Consider the following 22,954-nt stretch of genomic DNA (forward strand, 5'->3'; position numbering starts at 1 on the left):
ATTTTGAAGTATATCCTCAATATTTAGGATAGAACACGGACGATAAGGTTTATAAATGTGGGGAGCAGGACTTGACTTAGAAACTCCAGAGCCTAGCACTGGCCCTGGTCTTGGTGTCAGCTGGCTAATTAAATATATCCCAAGTGAAGAAATATGATTGACTGTAGCTGTCATTGAAACGGAGTCCAATACACGGGTTGAACTAGAAAGAAAAAAGGAGATCACTATACCCTTTCCCTTGGGATTTGATTAGAGTGCAGAAGAGACTCCAAACACTAATCCAGATTGGAAAACTTGTCTCTAAAATGTTAAAATTTTTGTTTTCACAAAGCTACAACAGACAAAGGAACAAATCATAGGTGACAAACTTTTCTAAACTCTTAGGCTTCTTATTGTTGAAATAAACATGCATTTTTCAAAGTTGGCTATTGCATTTAGATTATGGATCCATTTTCCTTTTGACTCCATTTATAAAAACAGAAATGACATCAGTTTTTTTTTTTTACTTGACTGATGATCTTGGGTAGCTTGCAATCACACACAGAAAATTGCTAAATATATATTTTGGTATTCAAAACTGAGAATAACTTTCCTACCCATTCCACTTAATAGCCTCATTATTTTCTTCTCAGTTTATATATAGTAATCATTTAAACTTCTGACTTTTTTTTACATTATTTGCTTGGTGTAGTGTCTATACAGTGTGCTTGTTCTCTTAAAGAGAATGGTTCAGTTAAATATCCAGGCCTTGCTTAGAAATGGAGGGACTGGTGTCTGATTAAGTCAAGGCTTCTTTTGAGAATGTTTTTTCCAGTATATAGTAAAATGGGGTATGTAGGGAGAGTGGTGGGGAGGGAGGTTGTGTAGTGGGTGAAAAAAAAAATCTTTTTCTTTCCTCTTTGAAGGGAAGAGGATGAGGATAATCCTGAGTATATGAACTTTAAAAAAATCTAAGCTCTTTCACTGTGAGCAGCTACTGTTAAGTGCCGTGATTTGAATGGCAGAGCTGCTGCCATTGTAGTTCATTCTTTCCTTAAAAATAGACATGTTTAAAGCAGTGCACTAAATGATCTCTTTGCTCTAGTACCTTCCTCATTTAATTCAGAGAGGTTGTTTTCACTTAACTAGGTGAAAAGTACATTAATAAATGGCAGAACTGCAGCTTAAGTCATTTTTTGTTAGAATTTTTAAAATTTATTTTAAAGCTTTTCTATTTTGATATTTTTGAAAATAAAGTGGAAAGAATAGTATAATAAATACTTGTATGCCCTTCATTTAAAGAATATGCTACATTTACTTTATCTCCATACGTATATACTCTTTTGGTCCTGATTCCAATATACTCTAAGAATGCATCTCCTAAGAATAAAGATATTATTTTACAAGGCCATAATACCATTCTTGGGGATATACCCATAATACCATACTAAAAGGGCAAAAAGATATCAGATAATATGTATAATTTTGAGCCACAGGAAAGTAGAGTCTCAATTTTTGTGGTCTCCAAAGATTTTTGATTATGTAGCTCATCAGTTAAATAAAAAAACGCTTGGGCACCCATTCTCAACATGTGTGCTTATATAATACACACAGTGCTGGTGCACATTATAAAACTGTTAACCAAGAAAGATATATTGAAAAACATTGATGAAAAATGAAAATAGTGATAGTATTTTCTTTCCTTACCCTAATGGATCATGACACAGACCTACTTTAGAGATTATTATTCTAGTTTCTCTTTTCTCTAAGTGCTTATCCTGCTGAGGAGAAAGCATATTTGGAGAGCATGGACACAGTAGAGTAACCCCCCTCCCCCATAGCCACAAATCTAATGGGAATGGGATTTGTTTTTCCTTTTTACTTTTTTCTCCTGTAAACATCAAAAAATTTTTTTCTGATTTCCCTTTGCATTCCTAGTCCTGTGGGTTCTGTTAGTTTATTACTTGATGTTGTTTTATTTATTTTCCTTTGAAGAAAAGTCCAATGAAAAAAATAGCTATTTAGGTTGTTTTATTGTCTGTGCCAACTGGTGAAAACATTTCTCCACAAAAGCTCTGGTGGATTTGTGTAGATGTTCTGAGGACTCCATGATTAGTAGAGGAAAATTCATTTCACATAGTATTAAGATATGAATTGTGTGGTGAATCGGCATACATGTAATTCAGGATATGCTGTACCAGGAAATCAAGCCATTTGATTTATTGTCAATAAAATTTAATTCTTAATTATAGATGATACTGAAAAATTTCATGTATTAGTAAGCTCCACAATTGTAAAATAAGAAATTCATTTTCCTTGAGTAACATTCTAATTAGGAATAAAAAACAGCACAATTTATAATAATACTAGTGGGATGAAAATAGAAATTTTAAAAAATGTTCTTATCAAATTAAATCTTCAGTGTATAGTTTTGTTGTGATTACACTAAAAGATCACTTACTCCAGGTTTGTAAGTTTATTTCAAAATAATGTAAGCTTAATAATACAGACTGCTTTGTGACTTAAAGGCATTTTTATATACATTTGTTATACTTAATAGCCATTGTATTTCCATTTCACAAATAAGGAAACAGGCTAAGTAGATTAAGGAGTTTGCCTAAAGTCAACACAGCTAATAACTGGGGGAGTTGGGAGTAAAGACTCATTGGCACTGAAAAGTGTATTTAGGGGATCCCTGGGTGACTCAGAGGTTTAGCGCGCCACCTTTGGCCCAGGGCATGATTCTGGAGACCTGGGACTGAGTCCCACATCAGGCCCCCTGCATGGAGCCTGCTTCTCCCTCTCTGCCTGTGTCTCTGCCTCTTTCTCTCTCTGTGTCTCTCATGAATAAATAGATAAAATCTTTAAAAAAAAAAAAAAGGGAAAAGTGTATTTATAATTTTCTTAGATTGTTGTTAGAGTTATTTTTTTTTCTTTAAAGATTTTATTTGAAAGAGAGAGCAGAAGGGGAAGGGGCAGAGGAGGAGAGCAAATCCCAAGCAGACTCCCTGCTAAGTGTGGAGCTCATGCAGAAATAGGTCTCAGGGCTCTGAGATCAGGACCTGAGCTGAAACCAAGTTGGACACCACCTAGGCGCCCTAGAAGAGTTATTTATAATTAAGAAAATACTTGTTAAAACTCTAAAATAATATTACAGGTTTGTCAAATTTGGAAAAATAATTTTTTAAAAATTTATTTAAGTAAATACTCAACATGGGTCTTGAAATCACTGTCCTGAGATCAAGAGTCACATGCTCCTCCAGTTGAGCCAGTCAGATGCCCCAAATCTGGAAAATTTTTGATTCCATGTTAATATAGAATATTCATGGCATATAGTTTATATGTTTGGGTGTGGTGAATTAAATCTCCTCGTAGCAATAGGGGAGATACTCATCAGATTGTTGAAAATACAGGACTCGTGCTCAGGAGAGATGCTGGAGTAAAATAGGAAATTATATGGAAAAGATAGTAGTTGCAGTGTGGAATCATGAGGTTGAAGATTAGAACCGTACACACCAACAGGCACAGTTAGGCTCCTCATTCACTCATTAGCTGGAAGTCTGCTTTTGCGTATCCTTGCCAGCTAAACCCCATGTTCTAAAAGCAAACTAAAATTTTTTGTTTAAACACCAGATAGAAACTTATGTTAATTGTTTCAAGATCCTTCTTATTATGTATTTTTGTAGAAAATAGACTGGCTACTTGGCAGATTGTTACATTTTTCTAAATATTCTTTACCTCTTTTATATTGACTTTTAGCACGACCACATGATTTCTTCGATGCACAAACACTGGATGCGATAAGACATCGAGCCATATGCTTTAACCTCTCAGCTCATATAGAAAGTTTAGGGAAGGGACACAGTGTTGTTTTTCATAGTACTGTAAGTATTTGTTATTGGTTTTTTTCAAATGACTTGTGTAGGTTTACAAGAACGTGTATTTTGACTTTCACAATCCTATTTCTAAACTGTTCAAAGTCTATGAAAATATATTTTAACAAGATCACAAGTTCTGCTTTATCAGTATTTTAAAATTACATGTATTGTTGGTTATAAAACAAATACAGTTAACTCAATATGAACTTGAACTGCACAGGTCCACTTAATTTGTTCGATAAATCACTGTAAATATATTTTTCTTCCTTAAAATTTTCTTAATATTTTCTTCTAGTTTATTTTATTGTAAGAATATGGTTTACAATACATATAAAGTATAAAATAAGTGTTAATTGTTTATGTTATCAGTAAGGCTTCTGATCATCAGTAGGCTATTGAAAAGTTTTTGGGGAGTTAAATGTGGATTTGTGACAGTGTAGGTGATTGGCAGCCCTAATCTCTACATTGTTCAAGAGTCAACTATATTTCTCACAGTTCAACATTTTGATGATTGAATATTTCAGCTTTTATTTTGAGCTATTTAGGAATTTCGGGGTGATGTTTGGGCTTGTAGGCATTTGAGGATCAAGCTGTAACCTTAAACTAGGTATCTTTTCTGGTTTTCTCTTTAATAGAATGAGAATATTAAATTCTTTTTAACTCCCTGCCACTAAGTGCTTACATGCTCGTCCCTCACTCCCAAAACACATCTAACGTTGGTATTAAACAGGATTAAATAGGATAATGGCCATTAAATTAAAGATTTGTGAAGGAGGGAGTTTTTATTTGTTTATTCTACTGAAGTATCCCAAATTTCTGTAATTGTGCCTGATACATAATAGACAGTGTATTTGTTGGATGAGTGACTATAGTATCAAATTTTAAGAAGCAATAAATATTTCATTTTTGGTTAGGAGGTAACAGAGTTATTCTTTGTTCCCATGCTCCTTGCCATTTTATTATCCAGTCATCCTTAAATTGGTATATTTTGGTATAGGTAAATGAATAGAGGTAAATTTTAGACCACACCTTGGTGATTTGAATCCCTAGAGAAAGAGATATAAAATATACTATAAATATAAATATAAATATACTAAATATAAATATAAATATACTAAATTTAGGTTTATAAATATAAATATAAATATATACTATATATATAAATATAAATATAAAATATACTAAATTTAGGTTTTATTTTTTATGTCCATCAGAATGCATGAGAATTAAATACAAAAGATCAATATTGATACCAGTTTCTCTACTGGTTTGAATATCTATTTTTTCTATCTCCTATAACATTGAGGTTTTATTTATTGCATTGCATTTTTACTTTTTCTTTTATGTACATTTCCGGTGAAAAATTCCCAATTTTGTTTGTGATTGCCAGAATTGAAAGCAAGAAAGGTAGAAGATTAGACAGAAAGCAAGGAAACCTTTTCTGAGATTGGAGCACATGATGCAACTTTGGGTTTGAGGAAAGGTGCACCATAATTTATTTGCTTTTAAAGAACATTGGATTTAAGAAAAAAAACATTGGAAATATAGTTATCTAAATAAGAATGAAAGAGTTGAAAGGAAAATTAAAGTTTGTGAAGACAAAGTTAAAATGACTGTACTGGGAATTCTTTTTGGATTCAGCAAGATTAGGGTCTTGTTCAGCAGTGATGGTTGAAGTCCTTCTTTGACATTTGATAACATAGGTTTATGATTTGGTAGGTCTATAATTGTTCTTTTTTTCAAAGATCAATAAGTGAGATGTGGTCACTAGACCCAGAGTGTGGCATTAGTACTCATTCGTTCATTCGCTTAAATACTGAGCATGATGCAACAGTGAACAAAACCATTAAAACCACAAACTGTGGCTAGTGGAAGAGACATGATAAACAAGATGAAATAGTAGAATTGTAAAAACTTACAAGAAGTGAGGTTATGAGCCATTCAGATATTAGAGGGATGAACATCATAGCTAGAGGGAAAATCAAATATAAAATGACCAAGTGGGAATATGCCACATATGTTTGAAAATATACCAAGTATGCAAGAAGGCAGAGAGAGTAGGAGTTAATTCAGAAAGGTAATGAGGGAGAACTTTGTTGAACTTAAGGCTTTGGTTTTTATTCTTTGTCTGATGGGAAGCCATTGAAGAAGTTTGAGTAGCCATGGTCTAATGTGATTTTCTTTTCATAATAATTTTTATTGAGATAATAAATATAAACTGCATCCATTTAAAGTATACAATTTTATGAGTTTTAACAGTTGTATTCACCTATGAAACCACCACCGCCACCACAGATAAGATATATAATATTCCCATCACTCAGAAGTTTTCTAGTGTAATTTTGTAGTTCATCTCTGCCCGCATCCCCTGTCCTAGAGAATTCACTGATCTATTTTCTCTTGTGGATTTTAATATGCTCACTTAGGTTTCTGTGTTGAGAACAGAATGTAGGTCAGGATGGGGAAAAGAGGATCAGTCTTTTTGGTATCTGAGGTGAGAAGAGGCTATAATAGTTACAGTGGAGATGCTAAGAAGTGTTATATTCTGGATATCTTTTGAAAGTAGTACTGACCAGAATTATGGATGGATCACATGTCTGGTTTGATAATGAAAGTAAAGGATGACTCTGGTGTTTTTGGTCTGGGCAACTGGGCAAAAGAATGGAGTTACCATTTAATAGAGGATTTGGGGAGATTAGATTGGGGGAGAGTTGAGTGTCAAGAGCTGTAATTTTTGACATATTCAATACACAATGTATTGCCTCATTTACTTGGATGGAAGAGTTTGAGCCTAGAGGAGAGGTATGGCTATAGATACAGAGATATTATCAGCATACTTAAAGGTATTTAAAGGAATCAGATTGGATTTATACCTAGGAAATAAGCATAAATAGAGAAGTATAAGGAGTGAGGTTTGGAGACTAATCACTGAATTTACAGGGCAAAAAACCTGATGAAGTAATGGCTTAGTAATGAGCAGGTATCTCTACATCTTAGGGAATAGTGGTGATGATGATAAATATGGTTGTAGTTTAAAAAATGAAGCACCAGTGTTCACATGCTTTCATTAGAGCAGCTCCTTGTGATGAAGTGCTTAGGTTCACCATGGGAGGAATAGATCTGATCAAAAAATGAAGGAACTAAAAATAGTGGTGATATTAGGAGTCTGGAAAATTTTTTTTAATTCACTCTTAAAATCATGTATAAAGATGAAAATAAGATAAGTTTTTAGCTGTAGAAAACATCTGACAAGTTTTAAGAACATGATACTTTGTTTGCCGTACACTAAGAAACTAATGACTCCTTAGTGTCATTAGTGATTTGCACCCCCAAGTGACATCAGAGGGGCAGGAGTACCTTGACTGAGAAAGAGCCACAGAGGTAGAGTGTAATCTGAGTAGTGCTTTTTCCTGAGGAAAGTGGAAGGAAGAGACATCAAATATGAGAAAAGGTACTTACTTCATTGGACACAATAGAAAAAAAAGGAGTTAGGTAGACCTCCCAAGTTCCATGACTAGGTTTGGATGGAGGTGTGGTATGTGTTAAAGAGAATCAGTTCTTTTAGTAATCAGACTATCCAATACAAACTGCAAATTTAGGTTTCCTAGAAATCAAGTAAGCAGTTACAGTCAATAACCATACTGGTAACGAAACAGTTTGCAGAAAAATATATGTGTGATGTACATACTATGCAGTTGGCCTAATTTGTCTTTAATTGAAACATTTTCTTTCGAGCCTTCTCCAGAAGAGGTCAGCAGAATCCTAGTTACCAGTCAGTTGGTTAGCTCTGCTTGGTTGGTTTGCATTGTTTTTATGTCTTACTTTTTTTGGAGTGGTATTTTGTTTCAGCACCTTCATATCTGTCTTTGGGCTTTTAAATTAATCACATTGCCAAGTCTAGAATTAGAGAACTATTGGTTTTTTTACATAAAGAGAATAGAATGTATTTTATTTTGCCAAGTCTAGAATTAAAGAACTACTGGTTTTTATGTAATGAGAATAGAAAATATTTTATTTTTATATAAAGTGCTGTTTTTACTTAGTTCTAACATATTTTGAGGTGGCTGTTTGCAGCTTAAACTAGGTAAAAATACTGAGATTTAGGTTATGAGAACACTAAAGTGCAAATTTTGTTAATATGGAAGTTGTAAGAGATACAAAATGCAATTTTGGTCAGTTATATAAGCATTTCCTTAGTTTTCAGAATCTGGTAACGAATGACAAGCATATTGCCTTTTTTACATTTTAGGTTGGTCTTTTTATTCAGGTTGATCCACCTTTTAACTTAGATCTGTAGACTCCTTATAACTGAACCTAAACACTCATTGGCTAATGTTTCATTTAAAATAACAGAAACCAACCAGCAAACAAAAACATCCAAGCAAACATAAATATCTTAGTCATAAAATAGAGATCTCGGCTGTTACTTCTTTTCCTTACTGTTTTATTCTTTAAAAATATTCCAACCAATATGGATTTTTTGTTGGCAATTTAGTGAATTTTCAGACTTTGGTAGTAAAATAAGTAACATTTTCAGGCCCTTAATAAAGTTAGTATCGTATTAGTATTTGGCTTTGCAAAACTTCTTCAACTTCTTTTTTCTGTTGTGGTTTTTCTTTTCTTTTCTTTTCTTTCTTTCTTTTTTTTTTTGTGAAAATACATGCTCAAAGATAAAGCTGCTACAAAGCTGGTCAGAACAAAATACTGTGGTAATGTCTGGGATATGAACATTTAAAAATTCTGGATTAGGATCAAAAGTGCTTTTTATTGATATATTAAAATAATGTTCTGTGATTCATTTTTATGATCTCTTATTTCATCACTAGGTAATAGCTAAGAGAAAAGAAGATTCTGGAAAGATAAAACTTTTGCTTCATTGGATGCCTGAAGACATGTAAGTATTTGGAATGATATGTATAATTAATAGACTCTTATTTTTACTAAAAATTTTAATTTTTTTTTTAAATTTTTATTTATTTATGATAGTCACAGAGAGAGAGAGAGAGAGAGGGAGGCAGAGACACAGGCAGAGGGAGAAGCAGGCTCCATGCACCGGGAGCCCGATGTGGGATTCGATCCCGGGTCTCCAGGATCGCGCCCTGGGCCAAAGGCAGGCGCCAAACCGCTGCGCCACCCAGGGATTCCTACTAAAAATTTTATACTCAAAAATTACTTAAGTAATTGGATTTGAATGTTAGAAAAGAATTACAAAAATTAGGCTGCAAAACATTTTGACTTGTCAGGATTAAAAGGATAATCTCTGAAAGCTTGTATAGTACCTGGCTCAAGGTATAAGCTTTAAAACTTGCTTATTTTTAATAAAACTTGTTACAGCAATTTTTAATTTTTTTTAGGATGTGATTATTTTTAGGACTTTAAAAGACCCTTAGGTAATACGCAAGCAACCTTAGTTGTGCCTTTGTTTGAATCATTTAAAAAATTTCTAAACATTTTCTAGCCACAATGATATTTTATAGAAAAATCAGTTGGCGGGGCACTGGGTGGCTCAGTCAGTGGTTGAGCATCTGCCTTTCGCTCAGGTCATGATCCCGGGGTCCTGGGATTGGACCTCCCCTTGGGGAGCTTGCTTCTTCCTCTGCCTGTGTCTCTGCCTGTCTCTGTGTCTCTCATGAATAAATAAATTAAAAAATCAGTTGGCTGGTTTTCTTTTTCTTTTTCTTTCTTTCTTTTTTTTTTTTTTTTTTTTTTGAGTTGGCTGGTTTTCTAGCACCATTATGTTTTTCTGACCCAGATGCTCCTTAATTAAACATTTCATGTTTAATTTTCCTTTTATCTTTTAATTAAAATGTTCCTTCTTGTTAGTAAAGGTAATAAAGATCATAGAAATTTCAGACAGAATTTAAAAATGCCAAGAACAGAATAAACTTAAGTGGATGGAATCTCATTGGGTATACTTGAATTTTCATAAATTAATAGTATGTGCTTAACATTTGTCTTTGTTATTAAATATTTTTCTGTAATATTATTTCTCATTGTGAGATGTTAATGTAAGAGTCTTTTTTTTTTTTTTTTTAAGAGATGGGAAGAGAGAGAATCTTAAGCAGGTTCCTTGTTGGGTGTCACAGGTGCCCCATGAATTAAGAGTTGTTAAATAGATTGAGAGTTTACAATATATGCTTAGCATATTGGTAAAGAAATCTATCTTTTAATCCTGTGACTATCAAATTGCCATTAACATAGAACATATTTTCCATCACTTTCCCCTCCGCATCCAGGTTTTGTGGAAATGCTGCTGCAAATACATATATATTTATAATGCTATGAAGTATTTTGAAATGGCTGTGTAAAATTTAATGAGCTCCTTTTTTGCTGAAACATTAAAGTTGCCATTTTTCTCTACTATTAATAGCTGTTAAAATCAATACACAAACTGCAGAATGTTAGTTTTTTTAATTTTAATTTTTAAAAAAGATTTTATTTATTCATGAGAGACACAGAGAGAGTTTACACTCTCTGTAAACTGTTGGTTTGCGTCCTTTGTCTCTCCTATCCCTTTTTCTTCAGTGAGCATTCACCTGTTTCATACTGTAAGAGCTCTTTTTATATATTGAGGTTTTAAACATAGTTCCTTTAAGATGTTGAAATATATGTATACTCTTAGTGTTTTGGAAATTGATCAGTCCAGATATCAAAATGCTTTTATTTGAAATTCCCAGTAGGATTAGATTTCTTTGAATTCAGGAGTTGGTGACACGTGCATTTTTTTTTTAAGTGGGGCTTTATCTAGTGGGGTGTTTACTTATTCCTTCATTAAAAAACTTGGTGTCAAAAAAAAAAAGAAAAAAAACTTGGTGTCAGCATAAGGAATATAGTCAGTCGTACTATAATAATATGATAGAGTGACAGAGTAATGTCTAGAATTGTTGAATTACTATGTAGTACACCTGAAACAAATATAACATTGGAAATCAATTACACTTCAATAAAAAAATAAAAATAAATTCATTGTCAAATTTCCAAGTCAGGCTCGAGTATGAATTTTACTCCATGAACTAAAAGACAGGGAGTGTTTGTATAATGTGTGTTTCTAAGTGGCTTTGCCACCAAAATAATTCCTAATTAATTCCCAAATTCATGCCTGAAATTTCAGTGCCATTTTTGGCTGGGACTCTGCATCCCATTGCTGTTCCTTTGCTTCTGAAAAGCTTGTTAACCTAGGTGGCTCAGTCACACCAGCAGAAAAGTCTGTGTAATTTGAAGTATGTGAATAAGTTTAAGATAGATGTTATTTCATTTATGACTTTTTTTTTAAACTCATAGTCTGCCTGACGTGTGGGTGAATGAAAGTGAACGACATCAATTAAAAACTAAAGTAGTTCATTTATCAAAGCTACCCAAAGATACTGCCTTGCTTTTGGATCCAAACATATACAGGTAATTTAATTCTTGATTTGATGATTGTAATCTTAAATCTCCCTAAATTTTGGATATAAGGTTAGGACTTCTTTTTAAGTATTGAATTTCAGTACCAAGCATAGCTTGCTTTCTGGAGCTTTGTATGTGGAGATTCCATCATAAAGGTTTCTTAGGATCCAGAAAGATAATGTTTTGGTAAAGTTTATATGCCAATTTAATTCCAGATTTATCTTATGTAGCTTAAATTGTAATGTATATAGTATTTGGAAAATAAGTGCCTTATGTTTATAATATCAGACTTTTGTGGGTCTAGGAATATATCACATATGCCCTAAAATGCCCCCCAAAAATGGTTGAATTTTTGAACTTATAATCTACCCAAACATTTTTAGAATAGTAGTTTAAATATTGTGTTTAAGAGGTAGCTCAGTGTTCACAATGCTAATAATTTTCTGATCTGACCTTTGTTTTAGTGTGCTGTGCTTATGAAGGTATGGGGGGGAAAGAGAAGATACCAACATTTCTGACTATATGCTGAGTCACTTTGCTAGGTGCTTTACATCCTCACAGCAGCATGTGGAGTAGGTGTTACTATCTCTGTTTTTACAGATTGGAAAACTGAAGCAAGAGTTGAAATAGCTTGCCCAAGGTTACACAGATAGTATGTGACAGTACTGCCTCATCCAAATGACATATATTAGGGTGATTAAAAAAGTGGTGAAAATGCTTAAAAGGCACTCTTCATCAGCAAACTTTCTATGTTTTTAAAATCAATTTTAATTTGATATGTATTTTGCGTAGGAATAGGTTGAATAAGATAACATATAATCATTAATAATACCAAATGTGAATTTTAGCTATCATCAAGAGAGTGTGTCCTATGCCAAATTCTGAAGCAGTTAAACACTTTGAAGGTTCTGTTCATTCTATGATTCAACTTTTTGGAATGTTATTCGGTATAATAGGATTTCTTATAATTGAAGATACCTTCTGAGAATGAAATTCAAACATAATGGGACTTGCCTCGTGGAAACACCGAGACTCTTGAGTTGACCCTCCTCCCCCCAAATTTATTTTAAATATCTTTTGGTGAAAGTGCTAATAATTACCATAAAAACTTGTTTTTTTTGTGGTGGAATAAGCTACGTTATCAAGAAATTAAGTAGCATAGTAAACAGTGAAATTACCTTAAAGGAGAAGATTTAGGGAAATCCACCAAAAATATGAGAAAGTCACAGTTTACCTTTTTCTTTATAAGAAAAATAAATGAATATTCTTTATTTACTGTTACTTAATTTAGGGTTTATTTCTGCTTACCCTTTGAAGGGAGTAATTAAAATTAGCATTCTAAAAGAGTGGTATTTTGGGAAAGTCACCCTGCTATTAGAACTGGTTGTAAACATCCCTTAGGCAGAGAGTTGACAAAGGGGCATGAATCCTAATTATAAGATTCAGACTAACTTCTGTTGTTTCTGCCCTGTGTTCTGTTTCCCCCTAAGAGTCTTCCTTTTTCACACACCAGCTTATTTTTGTAAATCTTGTGTATTTAGGAAGCAAATTTATAGCAAAAGTGACTTAAAAAAAAACCATTGAGGTGCAGAAGTACTGTCCAAAAGAGCAATTGCATTGCATGTTTTCAATAGTGTACGTCTACAGTTCTTACTGATTTCAGTCTTGGGTAATGAACATGTTTGTTCTTAAGACATATTAAATGCATCTGTGGAATTAATTTTCTTTAACTGTATTTCACCTCCCCCACTCCCACCTTGGTCTTAACCTGTAATTTTGAGTCTAAACTTTGATGCTTCTACTGCTCTGGAAATTAGAATTGAGTCTTTCCTAAATGGTACAGATTAATAGAACTGGTACATTTGCTGTGGTGTAACATGATAGCGAGGCCTGGGTTTTGATTTGGAAAACTTGTGAAATTAAGTATAAAAGCAATTATTCTAACTTGTTTTAGAGAAACATTTTGTGGCTTATATACATATCAAAATGATGAAAGCATGACAGAGCTTCCAAAAAATATATTAAATGAAACTAAAATTTAGAATGTATTTATTCAAGATTTAAACATCAGTTTTAAAGTCCTAGTTAGTTGTAATGCATGTGTTAGGCATGAGATTCTCTTTTAGAATCACATTAGGCTACATAAAAAGAATTTATTAAAAACCTGCATTATGTAACTGAATTTGTATCCATTAAAGTAGGAATGCCTTGGAAATAAATTTTAGTGATCAATGATTATTACATTGCCTATATCTTATTAATGCTTTAATGTCTCTTGAAATAATGTGTTTTTTATTCATTTGAATAAAAGAATATTCCTTTTTCTCTTTTTCTAGAACAATGCCGCAGAAGAGGTTGAAGAGGTAAAAAATAAATAAATACATAAAAAGCAAACAAGCGGGGACACCTGCAGTCTTAGTCACTGACAATGGGTTTAGTAAAAGTTGCACATTAGAGTCAACCCCCTTCCTTTTTTTTTCTTAAATCCAGTATTTAGAATAATATTTATGCTTAGTGTAAACATTCTGTGAATGAAGTAGGCTCTTCTGTGGAATATATTAATATATTACTGTATATCCACATTTTCATGGAATGGTACTGTGGGAGACTGAGCAAACACTCTTCTGGCAACTTAGTGAAACAGCTTCTTAAAGGCTTTGCATGCTTGCTGCTTTAAGCTGCTTTTTTCCCCCCTTTAGTGATTATAGTAGTTTATATTGGAAAGAAAACAATTACAACATGTGCCCTTAAAAATACCTAAAGCACTGTAAGGATATTTGTCTTGACAGTGTCTATTGATTTGAAGTCATATTAGGAAATATTTAGACAATGAAAATTATCAAGAGATAATTTACCTTTCAATTATGATAAATAGATGTGATTGGTTGCCATTTGTGTTCTTTTGCAGAACTCTGATAAGAAAAGTGTTCAATTTGTATTTAAGCAAACAGTGAACGACATTTGCAATCAACTAAAAATTCGTCTATCGAATTAGGGCTGAAAATTTCTGTTAAAGAGTGTTGCAGTATGTCTGGTGGCTCCCTTTTCAGGACTAGGGTTTTCTCATGGAGTACAGTATGTTAATATTTACCTATATAACTAATCTGTTAACGGTTTTTGAAAAACCTCTATTTCAAATTATTTGAATAATCCTCATATTTTCATTTTAACCTATATAAGCCTCTAATTTTTTTTTTTCCTGAGGAAAGCATTTGGTTTCTGAGTTGTTTTTTCTTAACGTAAGAAAAATTGTACTTTTTTTTTTTTTTAAATATCTTCAAACTGAATCCTTTATGCACCAAAGTTGGTTTTGAAAAGGAAAATAAATCACTTTCTTGCTTGGTAAGCAAGAAGCCATATGGATTTTTTTTAACTTACAGAAATGGAAATATGTGTAACTTGTTAGTATTGTATTAAACAAATGTTGCATAGAGATAATAGAACATTGCTTGTAAATAATTCAGCAGATTTGTAATATATTTTTATATTATGAAATGTACTGTAGATGTTTTTCTAGAGGCATGAAAGTTAAATGTATATATTATGGGTAGAAATAATATTGAAGGATATTGTAATTCACTAGTGCTGCCAGAGGAATTGTTAATAAAGCACCTTCTTTAACAATAAATGTCTTTGCAGACTTAAGGGACTATGTACTACTGTTAATATCTATAAGAACAAAACACATTGAACATCCTTCCAGAAAGTCTTTGAGGGAGGACCTATACCCATAATAGAATTATGGCACTCATTTCTGACAGTGACCGTGAAATCAATTATTTCCTTACTGTTGGAAGGACATATTGTAAAGTATATGTGGTTATATGCAGTCAAACTGCAGAAAATACTCCTGATTGAGGAGTTTTCACTTTACTACAGTGATATAAAAACCAGCAGTTTTTACACTAAATTTTTTAAAGAAAAGAATAGACAAAAATATAGAATTAAGCCTTTGGTTCCAAAATGGGAAAGGTTCCATGATACATAAATCATTTCTCATTTACTTTAAAAAATTTTTAAAATAATAAAAATTATGGGAGACTTTATTCGTTAACAGTGGGGTAAAGAGCTATATACATGAAATGAGTCATATAAAATTAAATGAAGTGCAAATAAAAGCACTGCTACTATAAGACATTCTGGAATGGTTGTTTAATAAGGGTATTATCCATTTGATCTGTAGCAAATGTGATTTTATTTTTAAAAAGAAAAGAAAAGCAGTGTGTTTTTACTTTTTTTTTGTTTTCTTTTGCTTAAGCACTTCATCAATTGCTTTATTCTGTATCTACGAAGTAATCTGCGATCTCCTTTGTTCTTTTAAAATTTTGATTTGTTATAAAATTGCCAAATAGAAGTGTTTCAGATATATAGTTTGTACCTGTATTTTTTATTTTATTGCCTCATGTTCTTGTAAGTCATTCTTAATTGACCGATGATTGTAGACCTTGCCTGAGTATTTTTTCTAATAAAACAAAGCAAATCACATTTAGCTTCAAAATTGTAACAATTCAATTAAATTTTAAACGACTTCTGAAATATACATCTCATATTTTCTTTAAGGGCACAGCAAATAAATTAGTGTTTTCATTGTTTGGAAGTATTTAGATGTCAAAACCAAACTTCATGGTTATTGATTAACTAGCTTCTGAGTGCTCCGTCACTTGTGGTACTTTGCTGCTTATCTGACTTTGGTCTGATATTATATTAACACACCAAAAAGTATATGGAATTGAGATGAAATAGTTTTATAACTTGTATATATACATGTATACACATGCAATTAAAATTGGGAAATAAGTGTGAAAATTCTAACTAAAAATAGTTCATATAGTGATGTTTACCATTTATACGGTTCCTCCTAACCTCTGTATATGGCTTTTTTTGTAATATGGCACCTGAATTTATCAGTCTCTTATTCAGCATCCATGGTGTAGTTCAACAGCAGGCAAACTGCAGCCCACAGGAGTATCCATTCATGTATGCGTTGTCTGGGACTGCTTTCTCCCTGTAGTGGCATGGTTGTGTAGTAAGATCTTAAGGCCTGCAAACTTAAAATATTTACTCTCTGACCTTTTAAGGAAGAAAATTTGCCAGTTCCTAATATAGTTGATAAAAGTTTTGGAAAAATAAACCTAGGTTACACAAATTTTAACGTACATTTTAATCTGATAGTGTTGAATTTTGACAATAAGCCAGTACAGTAAATTTCAGTGAAAATCATTTATACTTTTCAGTACATATTGTCATATTAGGTATCTGCAACAAATGGTGGTTTGAAAAAATTTTTTACATTGAACTATTTAATAGTTACCAACATTTCACCATTTGTGTTTATGTATCCTTAGGACTAAATGGGATTTTGTAAATAAGATTATGTTTAAACCATAAGGCACATCTGCTCTATATAAAAGAATTTTGGAAGTGGAAAATACTGTAAAACTTAAAGGTGTTTATTTTTCTAATAAATTTTTTCCTATCTAAATCTTCCCTAAAGTGAACACACATTACTTCTGAATTTCAGATGAAAAGAAATTAAGAGGAACAGTAACTCTTAAAGCATATTTTAAGATTTGTTTTACTCTGATTAAAAGCATTGATAATCATGTCAGTAAATTTTTGCCTGTGAAACTTTTTTCCCTTTCACACCTTAATAAAATGTTTTAAATATACATGTCCTTTTAAAAGGATAGAATTTGCCATAATTATTTAAAACATTTTTTATTGTTTGCTATGTGAATTCTTGATTCAATAATATATGAGTAACAGAAATAGATATTCAGATAAAATTTAAAATGGGTAAATGTGGTTGAAGTCTGTAAAATAGTGGGGACTTCCTATATACTTAATTTTTTTTAAGTATTTAATACCTTCACATTATTCTTTAAAAGGCAAACACAAATTCCTAGTTACAGCAGATTCTCAGTTTGAAAAACATATTTTTTAAGTAATCTCTATACCCAGTGTGGAGCTTGAACTCACAGTCGTGTGATCGAGGGTTTCATGCTCCACTAACTGAGCTAGCCAGGCATCCTGAATGTTTTCAATTTTTTGGGAGAGCTAACAGTATGTTTTGAAAATGAAAAAGATACTCTTGTACAGAATGTAAAGACTATTTCTTAAAAGTATAAAATCTGTTAGAAAATTCCATACATATTTTTCTTTTTTTAATTCTTAAAGAATTTGTGACCTGGTGGAGGATTTTATAATTCCAGCACTACAGGTGTATTGTCATTAATTATTATTTTTAAGATTTACTTATTTATTTGAGGAGGGTAGGGGTAGGAGGCAGAAGAGAGAGTCTGAAATAGGCTCTATGGGGCTTGATCTCATGACTCTGATCACGACCTGAGCTGAAACCAAGAGTTGGACACTTAACTGACAGAGCCAACCAGGCATCCCAAAAGCTTTACAAAATAAGGGTCTACAGAGTTCTTTTTAGGCTAGAGTATTTTGTAATTTCTAATGCTTATGAGCCTCAGAGCCTTAAAAATGTAAAGAAATGCTGTATTTTTAATTAAAAAATTTAAAATATTTACATTAGTCCAATTTGTTTTCTTAATCAGATTTGCATGGTATTATGGTTCTCTTACTCTGAAAATTAAAAAGGAGTTGTAAGTGGCTACAGCAGGAATTGCAACCCACATTTTTTTCTAGGTCAGTATTATTTTCACCATACCAAACAATGTGAGAGAGGAAATAAATGTATATTGTAATACCACTGTAAAGTTGTTTTCAGCGTTTCTGCTATAGCCAAATCCCTAGCATGACATATGGCACAAAATAGTCTGCAAAATAGTCTATTTGTTGAAAGACCATTATAGGTGAGTACTTGTTACAGGAATATATTTTGGAGAGTTAAGTCCATAAAATACTAGTAGGGTTGAAGCAACTTTGCTTTACACCACACTGTGATAATGTTTACCTTTATTTTACGAACCTACAAAAGGAACTGTAGTTTGTCTAAATGTTTTCATTGTAATGGATTATTGATGTTATATTTTTACATATTCAGTTGTAACCATTTCTGGTTTATTGAATTTTATTAAAAAGAGGCTCAATTTAGTTTTTGGTAGGACTACCTTTTTTTTTTTTTTTGAGACCTCAATCATATTTATGATATGAGTAACATTTTTAAATAGTAACACTATTTTGAAGGAGTTACCCAGTATTTGATTTCTTATCTATTTTGTCAAGGTCCCAGGGCATTGTCCCCCAAAGGACCTATTTTCCTTTTCAATATTTATATACCTCTGCTAGAGGAAAACCTATGTGTTTACAAATCTTATGAATTTATTAAGAAACTGCCAAGGATTTATATGTTCCTATTAAAACCATTTCAGGAATTCATTTATTCCTAATAGGTCTTGCATAAGATTATTACATTTTGGGCCTTTACCTTTTAGAAAAACAAAAAAATTTTTTGGAGAGTATGAAGCAAGGAAATAATCGTAAAACATGAGTAGTTACTCTTGATAGCTGGGCCAGTGTAGATAGTTTAGTATAAACATCATCAAGCATTGCAGAGGAGGAGTAGGTCAGAAGATTCCTAGGTTGTATCTTGTTGAATTTCATAAATTAGAGCCTAATTGATTATCTTAATACTTGAATAACTTTTAAAAACCTCATAATAGGATCCCTGGAGGGTTCAGCAGTTTGGTTTCTGCCTTCCGCCCAGGGTGTGATCCTGGAGACCCAGGATTGAGTCCCACATCAGGCTCCCTGCATGGAGCCTGCTTCTCCCTCTGCCTGTGTCTCATGGATAAATAAATAAAATCTTTAAAAAAAAAAAAACTAGTTGGGAAGATTTCTATACTGTAGTCTCCTGGGAGGGACTGTCAGCTGACCTTGTGAGTTGTGTCTATTTTAAAGTTTTGGTATTGCAAAATGTTTTCCAACATAAACTCCCATCAATTGGATGTGAATGCTTTTTTCCCTGCACTTATTCCAATATTTAGATATTATCAATACTTAGATAATATCAATACAAGATATTATCATTTACATTTTAGTCAAAGATGGAAAAGTGAGTTAAAAGAATTGCCTGGGTTTGATTCTTCTTTCAAGTGAAAACTGATTTTGTGGTTTTGGGGAAATTGAACCTGTTGAACTTGTGCCTGTTTTTTTGTTTGTAAATGGCATGCTGCTGTTACTTGATAGGATTTGTATAGTCCTTGTTTTGATGAGCATGGTTTGAAAGTAGTCTTAATCTTTGTATCTTCTTATCCCCCCCCCCCCCCCCCTTTTAAAGATTTTGTTTTAGGGACACCTGGATGGCCCAGCAGTTGAGCGTCTGACTTCAGCTCAGGGCGTGATCCCGGGATCTGGGATGAGTCCTACGTTGGGCTCCCTGCAGGGAGCCTACTTCTCCCTCTGCCTGTGTCTCTGCCTCTCTGTGTGTGTATCATGAATAAATAAATAAAACTTTTTTTATATAAAGATTTTATTTTAGAGCGGGCAAACGAGTGGCAGGAGGGGCAAAGAGAGAGGGATACAAATTGACTCCCTGCTGAGCATGATGCCTGGCATGGGGCTTGAGATCCTAGGACCCTGAGATCATGACCTTGAGCTGAAATAAGAGTCCGAGGCTTAACCAACTAACCCACCTAGACACCCATATATCTACATATCCCTTTAAAGCCACTCTAGATAGGATCTTTTCTTGTCATTGAAAGAAATCTCCGTGTACGTTCTTTCGTCTTTCTGATTATTCTTGGGGAATAAAGAGCTCTCCAGTATGTGTATTCACAAAAATAATATTTTCATTTTCATCATATTAAGTATTTTATCTTCCCATTCATTCATTCATTCATTCCTTCCTTCCTTCATTCATTTATATTTGAGAGCACAAGCAGGGGGGGGAGCAGGCAGGGAGAGGGAGAAGCAGACTCCCTGCCAGGAACCCAGGATCATGACCTGAGTCAAAGGCAGACGTTTAATCCACTGAGCCAGCCAGGCGCCCCTAATTTTAATTGTACAATTAGGTGAGTTTTGACAGATGCACATCACCATGAAATCAACAGCAATTAAGACACAGAACACCTCCGTTGCCGCCCATAAGCTTCCTCATTCTTGTCTGTAGAATGTCCTTGTCGACAGCCCAGCCCAGGCACCCACTGAGCTATAATTTCTTAATGTAGATCGGTTTGCATTTTCTAAAATTTAAATAAATAGAATCATACAGAATGTACTCTACTGTGTTTGGCTTTCACTCGGCATAATGGTTTTGAAATGGAACAATAAATATATACACATTTTCTGCCTCTACTGATAACATTTCTTTCTCTTTTCTATTTGTATTGTAAGTAGGTAAGTGGGGGCACAAAATTATCTGAACTCTTCTGACATCGGATGATTATTTCTGATCATTACTTCAGATTTATTAAATACAAAAGACTTCTGGGATGTGATTAGGCAGTGTAGAGATATTTTTAAGGCAGTTTTTAAAAATCCGTTATCTTTAATCAGTTTATTGTCAGTTTTTAAGGTAGTTATGTGACTTAAGATGGAAGTCTTTTAGGTAATTATACTGGAGATGTTAGAGGAAGTATTTCTAGCAAAGAAATTTGTTGTACTTAGGATGTCCTGAAGTTAACTGTTAGCTTTCAATTTTAATAAAATATTAATGGAATGCAGAATCGTAGAGCATCTGCAAAGTGCAAGGCACTGCCCTGGATCCTAGGGATTCAGCAATATACAAAATATTCTTGATCTCATGGAACTTAAAAGTGTATGAATGGGAGATTACAGGCAATATTTAAATGAGTAATACAGAGAGGGTGAGGTTGAGTTCTGTGAAGGGAAATAAAATGGAGGGAGGGATAGAGAATTTGTGATGCAATTTAAGTAGAGTAGTTAATAAGATCGAGAAGCGATAGGTGACAAAGCCTGGAGGGAGCTGAGTGGGAAGTCACACAGGTATCAGAGAGATGAGCATTCCTGGCAGAGAACAGCAAGTATGAAAACCCTTGAGTCAAGATCACGTATTTCCATAGACGTTAGTTTCTTACATTGTCCTAGCATGATTCCAGGTATTGGTGTTGCCGCATTTAACAAAACATGTAAAAGTAATTTTATCTTTGAGGACATGGGAAGCCATTGGAGCGATGAAAGCAGAGAAAAGTTATGTTCTGAATTGTTTTTGAAGGGTCATTCTAATGACCGAAGAACTGACTAAAAGCAAAGGCAGAGGCTGGAAGAGCATTTAAAATAAAGACCATATATACAATCTGCAGCCAGAATGCATGGTAGTAAGAAGTCAGAACTTGGAAATTCATCTGAAGGTAGATTTCCCGAGAGTTCAGATGTAGTTAAGAATGACTCCCAAGTTTTTTTTGGTGTGAAATACTGGTCAGATAGAACTACCAATCTCAGTAGCCATGGGAAAGACTGCAATATGAACAGGGTGTGGGGAGAGTTGAGTTAAGCTTTGAATGGCTTATATTGGGGTGCTTATTAGATATCCAAAGCAGAGGTGTTAGGAGTTAGAGGAATTTATTATTTTGCTATTTTTTGAAAAAGATCTTATTTATGAGAGAGGGAGCATGCAGGGGTTGGAGTAGAGGGAGAAGGACAAGCAGACTCCATACTGAGTGATGAGCCTGACACAGGGCTCTATCTCAGGACCCTGAGATCATGACCTGAGCTGAAACCAAGAGTGGGACGCTTTACCAACTGAGCCACCCAGGTGCCCCGAGTTAGAGAAATTTATAGTGGAAATGATTTAAGGTAGAAGACCAGTGAATGCAATTTACATACTTTCTTTGAAATCTAGGTGAAGTAACACACATCCAATAAAGAGTTTATCAATTCCTTGAGAGTCTGGGCTTGAGCAAGAGCAGGACCCTGGACACTTTTGAGCAAGCATCAGGCTACAGTGATTCAACCTAAGACCTAGTAGAAACATACTATTTGATATGCTTTTCAGCTGCCAGATGGTGGTAAAAGAATGATCAATGGCTCAAGTTGCTTGTGGTAAGAAATTTAGGTATAGGGATCCCTGGGTGGCGCAGCGGTTTGGCGCCTGCCTTTGGCCCGGGGCGCGATCCTGGAGACCCGGGGTCGAATCCCACGTCAGGCTCCCTGCATGGAGCCTGCTTCTCCCTCTGCCTGTGTCTCTGCCTCTCTGTCTCTCTCTGTGTGACTATCATGAATAAATAAATAAATAATCTTAAAAAAAAAAAAGAAATTTAGGTATAGTAAAACAACTGCTTGCTTATCTTTTACATCCTATGTACCAAACAAATGAGTCCTTTTTAAAAAAACCAACATGGGAATGGTTCATTTTATTTTTAAATGTTTTATTTATTTATACATGAGAGAGACACTGAGAGAGGCAGAGACACAGGCAGAGGGAGAAGCAGACTTCTGCAGGGAGCCCGATGTGGGACTCAATCCCAGGACTCCAGGATCATGACCTGAGCCAAAGGCAGAGGCTCAAACACTGAGCCACCCAGGTGCTCCTTTATTTTTTTTATGATTTTACTTATTTATTTAGAGAGAGTGAACACAAGTTGGGGGGGGACAGGCAGAGGGAGAAGGAGAAGCAAACGCCCCACTGAGCCCGAATCAGGGCTTGGATTCCAGGACTCCAGGATCACAACCTGAGCCGAAGGCAGACACTAAGCTCACTGAGCTGCCCAGGTGCCCCTATTTTATTTTTATTTTTATTTTTCTAAAGATTTATCTATTTATTTTAGAGGGGGGAGAGAAGC

At 33.8% G+C, this 22,954-nt stretch overlaps 1 protein-coding gene across 3 annotated transcripts in view; it reads left to right on the plus strand.

Annotated features, from left to right (window-relative positions):
• Positions 1-20,507, plus strand: part of AEBP2 (AE binding protein 2) — a 70,120-nt gene extending 49,613 nt beyond the window's left edge. Inside the window, exons 5-9 of one of the 3 annotated variants that reach the window (XM_055318604.1) lie at positions 3,739-3,863; positions 8,684-8,751; positions 11,139-11,252; positions 13,580-13,606; positions 19,492-20,507. In XM_055318604.1, the coding sequence (XP_055174579.1) occupies positions 3,739-3,863; positions 8,684-8,751; positions 11,139-11,252; positions 13,580-13,606; positions 19,492-19,537 (380 nt within the window). In that variant the 3' untranslated portion in view covers positions 19,538-20,507. The other 2 variants (XM_055318601.1, XM_055318603.1) reach the window with 2 other exon arrangements.
• Positions 20,508-22,954: the final 2,447 nt, after the last annotated feature.

The sequence above is a fragment of the Nyctereutes procyonoides genome, unplaced genomic scaffold, assembly GCF_905146905.1.
Source record: "Nyctereutes procyonoides isolate TBG_1078 unplaced genomic scaffold, NYPRO_anot_genome, whole genome shotgun sequence".
Classification (NCBI taxonomy): Eukaryota; Metazoa; Chordata; class Mammalia; order Carnivora; family Canidae; genus Nyctereutes; species Nyctereutes procyonoides.